Genomic DNA, 12,524 nt, shown 5'->3' on the forward strand with positions numbered 1-12,524 from the left:
AGCATTAGAAAGTAGTTCCTAAAGTTTTTGAAAAGGTTAATTGGCTGTGTAGAGAAAAATTGACACTTTACAGAAGCTTTATTTAATGTTTGGAAATATTTAATTTTTTGAATATTATTTCAGGAAACAATAACTTAAGGATATGAGTGAAATGACTCTTTTAAAAGACTGCCTTCCCGTTACAGGACAAGAACAAGAACTGCAGCATAAACCGGAATCACTTCTGAATGAAGGAAAAAGAAAGAACAAAAGTTTTTTGGCAAAGAACTGATTTGCTGATCTTGTTCATCTACAGTCTGTCCATTCTACCTGATGAAAGACACATAAAACGTTTAACAAACAATTGCTGCTATCACTTCATCTTACAGCAGAAACAGGATGTTAACCACTGGGGGAGTTCCTTATTGATTATTATTGAAACAATGCAGAAGTGGCCATGTGACAGGAAAGGAAGTGTTGTGATTCACTGCAACAATCAAGGTCACTTCACCCATTTTCCTTTTTGTTTTGTTCAGTAGCTGAAAAAGAATCCCCGGCGGCTAATATTGTTTAACCTGACTCCAGTATCGCTAAGCAAACAAAATTACCTTTGCACCTTGGTGGCATTTCCATAAATAAAACAAACACGGCTTCCCTCCCTTAAAGACGTAATTTGTTGAAGGCTACACATCTGTGAAAGAGAGATTAAATGCAAGGCAGGCCTGACTAAACATGCATCTGTCTCTGCTTTTGCCCTGGTTGGTGTAGAAAATGAGTTCATTTGGAAGCTGGCAGCACAGAGTACACTAAGTGTGCTATTCCTCGGCTAACACACCATGACAGGGTAATAAAGGCTAAAGAAAATGCCAGTCTGTTTCTCAACTCCCTCAGCTTTGGTAATTAGATCGTGAGCACACTGAGCTGCTGATATAACTGCAGTTAAATTAAGCCATTGTCTCTGCCTGTGCAGAGTGGTGCAGTGGAGCCGTTTAAGAACTAATAGAGCGGTTAAAACGCCCATATGGTCTGATTCAAAAAGGATACAGTAGTGTCAGGTCATCACCAAATAAAAAGACTCAATATTCATGACTCAACCGGAAAGATGAGGAAGATGATCATCAGGTTACAGCAGATGGATGTCAGCGGGAGCCTCAATATTAGTGGTGGAGGCTTAAAGCTGAAGAGGAACTGGGTTGAATCACTAGATAAACTGGACGGATAAAGTCAGTAGCACTCTCTTTACTAAACATCCAACTGCTTCATTGGAGCTGCTTAGTGTTCAAATAGCTGAAACGCTCTGACCTCCATAATATTATAATACCGTTGAACACTGATAGTAAAATTATTAAAATAAAATTAATAAACTGGGTCAGAGTATGGTATCCATGATGAAAAACATAGGTGAATTGGCTCTTATTTTTCTTTTTACAGATTCCTAAATATTTTATGTCTAGTGACCTACAGTAAACCGACCTCAACTTTATATGTTTTATAGAGTCGGCAGGTTTTCTTCAAAGTTTGCACACTGAGGGATGGTTTCACATAGAAATATTAACCCTAGCCCTAAAATAAGGACTTTTTCAACAGATACCTCCATAAAATGGTGTTCTCTTAGACTGGGAATAGCCTTAACCCTTGTATGGAAAACTTCCCTCACTACTGAATGGTGGGGTTGGGTCATCAGGCAGCAGGTGGCAAAGTCAAATAATCCTAACTGCTTCGTTAAAACCCAAACATAGTTTTTATGTCTCTCAATTATATGTTTTTACCTAATTATATGAGCTGTGTCCCACAGATCTTTCAGCCATTCTAAAGAGATCTTCTCAGATCTAATCACTGTATACTCTCTGACTGGGATCCAACAGCTCTGTATCAAACAAACACAAAGGCCAATGCAAAGTTTTTGCATCTTATCTTCATTTTCTTTACCCATGAAAGCACCATACCTGCTCCATAAAATAGGAAAATAGGAAGGAGGTACACTGTATTTCCATGAATATCCTGTATTAATAATTTTGGCTGTTAAAAGTGAATGTTTGCTAAATTTATGATTTACTACCCACCCCTGGGACCAGAACGTAGACCCAGTAAGAAGCTTATTTAGGGTCACTGAGGAGGGTCTGGCATGTGTGGGCCTGCTGAAGCCAACCTGATGATGACATTGTGGTTATTCAAACCAGCGCAGTGTATGAGACAATGAGGTCACATCACTGGCAGCCGAAGTGATGCTGCTGCAGTGCCAGCCCACCTTGCCATCCGGTCTTGCAGATGCAGGTCTTGCCCTGGCAGCGACCTCTTTCAGGGTAGCCACAGTCAGCCAGGCAGTAGGGGACGTCACAGGCTTCCCCCTTCCAGTTGGCTTCACACTCACAGTACACTGAACCAGTGGAGTTCCCCACACGACATTCGCCCCGGCCGGAGCAGTTGTTGGGACATGTATTCACCCTGGGAGGGAGGAAAGAGGACGAAACAATGAGGGAGAGAAACTAGGATTCAAATCTCACCTGAAATATAGTCTCTGAATAAAACATCAGGAACACCTTTCAACAATTGAGTTACATCTGCTCTACTTGTGCCAGCAGCGACTCAGCTGTCTCCAGGCTTAAAGATAAAATATGCAACATTTACAATTCAGCAGGATATCAGCAGAAAGTGTTGTTATTGGCATTGTCCTCCCTCATCAGTTGGTCAAGCTCCTGCCTCAACCCTTGCCACTCATCTCAGAAGGCACTGAAACAGCATCGACCTAGAGGCCGAGGTAACCGGCAGGCATAAAGTCACCACAGGCACAGAAGAGCAGATGGTAAACACACCCAATCTGCAGTCAAACAGCACTACTGACGCTCTCCATGTCTCTCAACAGATCCTCTCTGTTGCACATTTAGCTTTTTTGTTAGCAGCCAATTGGTACATTTTCGACAATCAAACCTCCTCTTCTCGGAGTCGTTCCTCAGTCAAATCAAAACATACTTATATATAAGAATTCTTGCACCAAAAGCACGAATATAATTAGGACAATCAGACAAAACAACACCATCAGCACAGTACTAAGTCAAAGAATGTCCCATCAACATGGTTCTTATATCCATAGAACACTGACATTCATTCTGGGTTGAAATCACATGGACATACTTTTCTGTATTTCAGGCATTTCTGAGTAAGCTCTCTTATCCTGTGAATAACTATATATGAAAGTCTATCTAAGACATGCAGTGACTATCCCATAAGTATGCAAATAAAGGGAGTGAAAACTATGCTAAGCAGCCTAATATTTAAAATCAATTTCCACTGTTAATTTAGTGATGGAGCCTTTACCCACCTCACTGCTCGCTACACCCACAGCAAAGATATACACTCAGGTAAATTAAACTATATGTACACACACAGACTAACAATATACAGCGTACAACACATCCAGTTCAATTCTTTATGTTAAAAGGACAAATTTGGCGTTAGCCTATATTTTTCTTATTGTCAAACAAATCCCATGAAAAGACCAAAACCAACAATGTCAATACAATAGTACACTTCAGTACACCGAATACCGACTTCCCTGTTTGTCTATGGTCAAAATAAACTACAGCGTCCATGTTAACGGTAGGAAAATGTCACTCAGTGCAAGGGTATGACTCATTGATTTGATTTTAATAGTTTTTGGAGAACAATGGAGATCTATGGCACAGAGAAATAAGCGATCTAAGACTTTGGATAGTTAGACAATACTTGTTGGTAGATCAACTGTTTGTTGGTTTTAGTGTTTTCATGGAATCTGGACCACTGGAATAATATAGAATATTGCCAGACTTATCCTTTAATATGGAAACACTCTGTACAAGACTAGAAAATGTCCCTAATGTTTTTTATAAAAAGAGTAAACAAGTCAATGTCAAAAGTTTTGCTTTGTTTTGAAAACATTATTAACCATCCACATTTGGGAGCGAGACAGATGACACAAAGGACCCTCATCATTCTTTCATGTTCCTCCGGCAGCCTGGTGGTTTGATTTTTCAGCTCCTCCACCTCTCCCAGACACCAAAGACCAGGGGCCCGGGGGCACTTCGCTTTCATCAGACTCTGCGTTTCTAAGCTCAACTTCAATCCCATCGCTATGGCGACGGTACCAATGAGCGAGGGAAAAACGCAGGGGTCCATTGTGTTCTTTGCAGATGTTTGGAAGGGACAGGCTCCACTTTGGTTTGTAGAATACTTTTCCTTTTTATGCCAGTCGAAGCAACTAGCTCTGAAATAATGAAGGACATTTTTGGCTCTTTCTGACTTGTGCAAAGTTTAGTTTGATCTATCCATCTGTGGGTATGGTGTCTCCACCCAAGTTGTATAAGCATGGGAACTAATACGTTTTCTGTGTTTATAGATCTGTGTGCAAAACATAAAGGTTTTTTTGCTGCAAAGAAGTCCCAACTGGTCTCTGTAACTGACATCAACTTTTCAGACTAATGACATTTACAGCTCACAAGAAAAGACACCTTGCAGGAAATGCACAACACATGGGTGGAGTAAAGCTGCACTTGTTTTGGTCATTAATGCTGGGTTCAAGGAGGGAAAAGGTGGTCTAAACCAAGAGGAGATAGAAGTTTAATCTTGGCCTGAAATGGACCCGCATAATATATAAACATGCATGCTTGTAATGGCTAATGTGGAAAAAGGGGTTAAGAGATGGACAAGGGGTTGTTGTTGGTAAGGTTAGCCACGACTGTGGACCCACAAGTCCATAAATTATCTTATTCTGTCATAGATGACACTTTGTATTTTCCTTGGCCTCCACACTGCTTTACAGTATGTAATAGCACTGATGTTATGATTCAGCCTAGCGGCTTATTGCATCTATGCGTTTTTAAGGTAGCCAGTACCAGAGTTAATCAATATTACCCTTCAAATCCGACACATGTGCGGTGTAGCATCAGTACCAAAATACAGTAGTACATATCCACACTGCACCCACAAATGGTATCAGTACCAGACTGCAACCCAACTAAATGCATGGTACTTGGAAACCTGGGAGTAGATGAGTACATTGCTTGCTTATAGCTAGTAGTAATATAATATAGCCATAATAACTTAATGTCAAAATTATAATATTAATACATTTATAGAATTTAAATATTTTATTAAAAAAAAAACACACATCTGTCTAGATGTATGTGGCTGAATTCTCCTCAAAAAAATTTCCAGTAGGGAATTTCAAGTTTTTCAAATTCAAAAACACAAATCCACAAACTCAGATAGAAAATTCAAGGGGCCCAGGAGTTTCCTCTTGCTCATTTCCACTTCTTTTTGTTGGATCATGTGATAGACAGAACGTGACCTGACAGGACAGATGTCTGATTGATTCCTTCAGACTCGACTGTTTCTTTTGGTAGCTCAGAGTTTGAATTTTTCATCTTGAATTTTGGTATACGATTTTCACCTATTTGAGCAACTTGATTATTTTTCCTTTTTAGAGGTGAAAATGACTTAGAGGAACTTGAATGAAGTTTTTTGAATATTGAACAGTTTCATTATAAACTTGAATTTGTGAACCCTAAAAAATGTTCTGGAAATACTAGTGGAAATTTTACAACAAATTGTGATAGATGGTTTTAAAATCTTTATTTCAATTCTATAAATTTAGTGACATTTAAATTTCAACATTAAGGATTAAGTAGTGGTTAAATTACTCAATTAGGTGTTCTGTTTCTTATCCAATAAAAAAGACCACAATAATATCCTAATTATTATGGGCTTTCTTTGCTCCCTCTAAAGTAGGCACACACCAAACAGCATACCACAGTGTGCCTGACTGGTAGATGATGGTGTAATGATGCAACAAAAACATACTGCAGCAAATGGACGGCAGCAACCCGACATGATCCTCTAAATGCTGTCAACCAGCCGTGCCAGTGCACAGGCTGAATCATGCAGAAAGTGATAGCTTTGTATGTGTCATCATGTCCCAAGGAAGGGTGTGAAGTGGGCCCTTCACCTTAATAAATCTCAACAGCCAGTAAAACAGAAATGATTTGTACTGAAGTTCTCTTCTCTGTGAGCTCAGTATCAAAGTATTTGTCATTTAGCAGATACTTTTATCCAGTGACTGACACTATCATGAATGCATGCGTGGACACAGAGATCCAAACCCAGAGGCCTGGCAGCTACACACTCAGCTGTAGAGGATTATGAGCAATTTGATATGTGGAAGCTGCTATGCCAGCTAAGATTTCAAAATCAAGGAAAGGCCTGAGAATATCATTTAAGACAACTGAATACATTTCATTTTGTTTTTTTATTTGGAGGACCAATGTTAAGGAGGAGTTAACTTTTAGTCTTTTGGAAGATGCTTTGATTATATTCTAGAAAGAGATTGCACTTTTCTTTTGAAAAATGGAACCAACATGCAATTTAAAACAGAACATTACTTCCGTATTTTCTTGGTTATTTTTTATAAAACAAGAAAATGCAAAAGTGTTAAAATAAACACTTTTTATGTTGTGCTTCTCTCACCTGTAGGAAATGTTGAAGCCAGTCAGGTTGTAGGCAGCATCACTGAAGAAGTGCAGCAGGGCAAAGCCGGACTGAGACACCACCTCAGGAACCGTCTCATTCCCATAACGTTCAGGAACAATCAGACCACTGCAATAATAAAAACACAAAAATGAAATCTAACTTTAAAAAAAAAAAAAAAGAGATTTATACAAATTTTACTCCAAACCAACCTTCAGTCACACCAGTAGACGTACCTGAAAGCAGCGAGAAGGGGGGCGTAAATGGAGTCTCCGTCGTACACATAAAGGTGGTCCCAGCTGCATTCAGTGGCAAAATGGTTGAAGCGTAATCGGAGTATGGTGTTAGGTCTGGAAAACACACACAGAGGAAGACCATGTGAACTTCTGTCTGGGTTGGTCATTACTTTAATACTATATCAGTAATTCGACAGCACCATGTATTGGATGCAATGATATATGGAAACCAATACATTTCTTAACTCTGAGAGTACAAAAGCAGAACTTGTGACACAGTTGATCAGCTTGCAAGTTGGTGCAACAAGCACACTTTTGTAGCTTTGACAGCTCCTACCATCAAAATTATTATTTAACTTTTGCGGTCTAGTTTTAAACACAGTTCCAACTGATTCAACTCCAGAAACAAACAAGCCCTGGGTACACAAACTCAAAATGCTGCTCCCCAGGCAGCAGCTAGTTCAGTGTGAATATTTGGCCTTAACTATCTAAGAAAAGAACATTTTCTAATTTCAATTTAACAGTTTTCCACAAAAGTGTGTGGACTCCTGACAAACTGCATAATCTTCAAAACATAATGAAAAACACTATGTGCAGCCATAATGGTGATTTAATGACTGTGTCTGGGAAACCTTTGGAAATGAGAAGGCTCGCCAACTTTCCTGCTTAAAATTACAACTTCACTTCATCACTTTACAACTTATTTACATCACTTGTTTAGTAAAAAAGGTATTAATATTTCAAACAAAACCCGCAAATCTCCATTGTTCACCGTCACTCTCACCAGAGCTGCACACAGGTTTTGAAAGTTACTGTTTCACTAGCTGAAGAGGCTGACTGCAAAATGAAACACCCACATTCACTACATCAGCAGAATAAATGGGATTTTAAGAACATAAAAAGGTGGATAATTAACTAGGTGATATGGTAGAAACATTCACCACCTACAGCAAAACTTTACTAGCATTTGTCTGGTGGCAATTTCCCACACTGGCTCTATAGTTGTGTGAAATCATAGAAATAGAAAATTAACAGAAACCTAATAGTCTAATATTCAACGTACTATCTTTTAATCAAATGAATATTAATCAAATGTAACTAAATTCCAACTGTTAAATCAGACAATAAAGTTGTACTGCATCATGTAACAGATACAATAGGCTAAAAGTGGTAATGCACATTTTACACTGTGCAAAATGTATAAACTAACTGTCCTTGGCTGAGTGTTTTTAAACTCAAAAAGGACAGCAGACAGAAAAACAAGCTTGTTTAAAATCAGTTTTTGATTGAAGACATTCATGAGATCCTTAAAAAACTGTCTCTGCTCTAAATTTGGTTAGCATTGCAAAATGAAGTCATTCAAGAGAGGAGGGAAGAAGACAAAGGCCCATTTAGCGTATCTATAATGAGGGCACAAGATGCGCAGTTGTGAATGAATAGTCACATTTTTGTCTTCACAATTTTATTTATTAAAGTGAAGCGGTGGCTCTTCCTCCCTCCCCTAGCAGACAAATAAACTGAAGAATGGCAGCAGCCCCTGGGTTTGATTAGAAAAGAAGGCTTGTGACCAGTAAATCAAAAGTAAGGAGTGACTGGGGGGATCTGACAAAGAAACATCCTATTCTAAATCAGCAAATACCACCGAGGTCCCTATGAGCATGGCAGCAAAGCACTTACACAGCCATATTTCACCAATCATTTCACAATCATTTCAAAATTTAGAGTGGCTGTATGCCCAAGGCTTATGAAACCCCTTTAAAAGTATTCTTGTCATTTTGATGCATATAGTACACGTGTCACTGCATTAACCTCCTGTTAAGTACGAGCTGAGGTCTCAAGACAGCATTTAAAAGTGCCATTAGTATGTAATGAAAACGATGGATGACAGTGTGGAATGGTGATTAGAGAAGCTATCCAGGAAGAGGAAGGTCAGAAGTTCAAAACCCTGTAACACACATCCTGTCTAAAAGAACATTACTTTGACCTCGTGAGCCCCAACCAAGTCACCCATGGCGAATCCCCCTGACAGAGTGTTGGCTAAATGCCTAAAATGCAAATGTATTCAAAGAGTTTATGGTTCGGATGAGATGACGGCCCAAAAGAAAAAAGAAAAAAAAAATAAGAATCATCGCTCTAAACCGATACTCTGTTGCGTTATGCTGACTAACACAATAGAGAAGGAGTATTGAATTTCTCACGGTTACTTTGCCATTCATTTTCATCCATCATCTTCTGGATACTGTAAATTCCTAATGCTGGATGGCTCTCAGTGAAGGACGGCAGTGCAGACTGTGTATGTAACAATCATTATGAGTACCACTGCAATATTGAGTTGCAGCCTTGGTTTTCACAATCCATCTCTCAACTGTCTCAAGTTTTTAGGATTCCTTCCTTAGCCTTTTTTCCGTAATGGCAGAAGCTGATTTAATGGATGAAAACAATAAGAGAGTATCGGCTTCATGTAGCGTGTCTACGGTCTTTGTTCTGGGCACATTGAGACCACCTCCAAAGATTATTTGAAAAATGTATCTATATTACTCTTGGATCAAGATTTATAATGTGCACAACATGTATGTATGTATGTATGTTAAACTGTCTGGACAAAATCTGGTATTACAAGTAGTCTGCTACAAACACTAAATTTATTAGACAATATTGATTTACTTGTACTATTTCTAGTGTTGTTTAGGAACAGACACACAAAGATTTTCTTAACTAATTAAGAAATTCAGTCAGTGTCGGACAGCTTTTCAACTCTTTAAGAAAGTCTTTAAAGAGCAGCATAATTGTTGCAAAGTCCTGTCCTAATCTGGTATTTCTCCCCCGGTGTTGGTTCTGCACTCTACTTACTGTCCCTCGATCAGCCAGGTGCACTTGGTCTTGTACTTATAGTTTCCTGGACCATCAGTCAGATGACCAGAGGGCCCCGTCAACCTGAAAGAAAGGCAGAGGAGAGAAAAGAGTTTCAAGGTTTTTTTGTTGTTGTTTTTTTAAAAACAAGCTGAAATCCTGGAAACTGTGTCCTGTACTCCTAGTCTGGGTGTGATGTGAAATTGAAGATCAATTTAATCTCACTTGAATTTCATGCAAAATAATTCACTAAAATTGAACACTGAACAACTCTTCTTAATTAATTTAATTAATCTATTGATTTCTTTCTTTTTCCCCCCCACATATTCCCATCACAAGTGACCAGAACCTAAACTTGTTTCTTGGGTTGTGTAACCAACAGTGAATAATCCGAAAGATATACAATTTCCAATGATATGAAAAAGAGGAAAACTCCACAGCTTTACATTGTTAAACATCAACATGCTACCACTGTCATTGTGTGCATATAAACATCCGCATGTTAGCATGCTGACCTTAGCATTTAGCTCAAAGCACCGCTGTGCCTTAATCGAGATGCTGAAACGATTAGGGAAACAATCACTAGTCATTTATCAAGAAAAACTTTTTGTTTCCAGCCAATGTGAGGATTGCTGTTTTTATATCATTGTAATTTCAATATGTTTGTCAGAAAAAAAACTTTGTCTGACTTCAACCCAGTCTATAGACTAAATGTTTATTCAAAAAAATAAAAGACTTAATTAATAAAACAAATAACCATTAGCAGCCCTAAATGTCATTTATGTATTGTAAGGATTCCAGCACTAGAATATTGGTCAAAGTCAGTTTAATAAACTTTGCAATACTGATATCTGTTTTATGTCATTATCTAAAGCTTCAAAATAAAGATTAAAATAAAGAGGTTGCAGTTAGAATTTCTGTTCTGTAGTGACAGCACAGAAATGATTACACACAATGTTGTTACACAAGAGCCAGTCAGCGGAGCAGAGAGCGCGCAGGTAAACACTAAGATCTGCCCCTTCACTTTTTAGTTCATGCAGCTTGGTAGTTGAGCAAGCAGCAGATAGGACAGCTAAGGGGCTGAGAATGATTAAACCTCACAGCAAATTATTATGTGAGGCTGACACCATGACGGGCAGCCACAAACACTCTAATAGTACAGTACGGTGCCCAGCCTCTGTTATTGCCTGATTAATTCCAACTTGATGACACAGCAGCAGAGAGCAGCTGAATTACACAGGGGACACTTAGATGTAGTCAGAGATGGTGTCATTACTGATGTAGGTCTCAGGGTGCAATGACTCTGAGAACACACCCAGTAACAGTCTTGTTCCAAAACAGTCTCTCAGCTCCACTTCAGGCTAAAGTCTGAGAAAGCTGCAGAAAACACACTCCTCCCCTGTTCAACTACAGGAGCCAGTTAAAGATATCTGCACCACGCTGAAAATATCAACCTAAAGAAACACTTTTATCAAGACACATTGATTAAAAAGTTCAAGTGCTTGCCATTTTGACAAAATATTAAATTTGACTCGACTTAATGTGAATGAATTCCACGTCACAAACAGGATGCTATTCTTTCACAATTTTAGCACACAAGAGATGAAATATGTTTTTTGAAATTGATAACATAAAATCATACCCAGAACCTTCTGGAGAGATCCCTGTTATGTACTGCATAACAACATTTTTATTTGCATCCAGGCAACAAGTGTGCTACAACTTCTTGTTATTGAAAACTTTAGCCTGCAACCATAGCTGCAGAGCTGCAGGCCAATAGTCCCAGCTGTGTGGGCTGGGCGGCCTCAAGGTCCAAGGCCAAGGGTGTTGTTAAGTTAACGACAGGCCAAACATATGACTCTATATTGCAACAATGCTCTTCTGCTATCTCTGCAAAGAATGGACGTGTTTATCAGCGTTGATGTCTTAGAGTCAGTATATAAGCAAATGAAGCGTTTAACCTCCAAATAGATATCATTTTTGGAGGGAAACTGAACTTGTTGCACAAATTATTTCTCAAAGTCTAACGCCGACAACCACACAGGAGGCTTTGCTGAATATTGCTGGCTCACTGTTTGTAATGTACATATTTTAAGAGAGTAGTTTCACCCAGCCCTTTCCACAGGGCAGGTCTCAGCGCTGTAATTACAGGTCTCTCAGCTCTCCCAGCTAGCAGACAAACAGAGCTTCCTCAGAGGACAAGAAGTTCCAGACTCCCCTGAACCTAACACACCACCACTATGAAGCCTATAACTCATTCTGTACTTTACTGCTTTCTTATTAGTACTAGACACTGTTTTTGAATTGTAAATTAAATGCGATGATGATTTACTTCATTATCACATGTAAAATTAAATTCTGTTACTCTGTTAATAGCAGCTCCTGCTCCCACTCCACCTGCTGTTATTAAACAAATGGTAGCTAATTCATCACAGTGAATATTTAAGCTGCCAGCATGCTTCTTCAGAACTGCCTGTCAGCTGGTCAAAAGCTTCCAGTGTGGCCGTTCGAAACAACTATAAACACTTTTTATTTGTGATGTGGTTGGACTACATGTCATACGAACTAGTTCTGATCGAGTATAACCCGACCCTTAGTTGCCTTTATTTTATTATCAAAAGACAATGTTGTCATTGTGTGGCAACTTGTAAGCAGGGTTGTTTTTAAAATAAAAAAATAAATAAAAAAAAACAATATTTGAGAGATGTCATCTCACAGTAAAATTACCAGAAACCAAAGTTTTTCTGGAGCTAGGTCGATACATCTGAAAACATAAAAAGGTGTGCCTCGGAAGGTCAGTGGTACTGTAAAGTTCATGTGCTTTGTAGTTAATGAGCTAACATGTAAAATCATCAATATGGTCTTTTGACCTTTGCGAAGCACTACAGCATAAAATTAGAGAAATCTAAGCCAAAACTGTCAATTTCTGTGATTATGTCCTATTATACTTTTAAAATTCCA

At 38.7% G+C, this 12,524-nt stretch overlaps 1 protein-coding gene across 3 annotated transcripts in view; it reads right to left on the reverse strand.

The window, feature by feature from the left end:
- Positions 1-12,524, reverse strand: part of atrn (attractin) — a 136,246-nt gene that overhangs the window by 116,919 nt on the left and 6,803 nt on the right. For all 3 annotated transcript variants that reach the window (XM_044167851.1, XM_044167852.1, XM_044167853.1), the window contains exons 2-5: positions 9,564-9,647; positions 6,714-6,827; positions 6,478-6,606; positions 2,228-2,424 (exon numbers count right to left, since the gene is read on the reverse strand). In XM_044167851.1, the coding sequence (XP_044023786.1) occupies positions 2,228-2,424; positions 6,478-6,606; positions 6,714-6,827; positions 9,564-9,647 (524 nt within the window). The remainder of the gene's footprint in view (positions 1-2,227; positions 2,425-6,477; positions 6,607-6,713; positions 6,828-9,563; positions 9,648-12,524) is intronic.

Source organism: Siniperca chuatsi, linkage group LG15 (assembly GCF_020085105.1).
Source record: "Siniperca chuatsi isolate FFG_IHB_CAS linkage group LG15, ASM2008510v1, whole genome shotgun sequence".
Lineage (NCBI taxonomy): Eukaryota > Metazoa > Chordata > Actinopteri > Centrarchiformes > Sinipercidae > Siniperca > Siniperca chuatsi.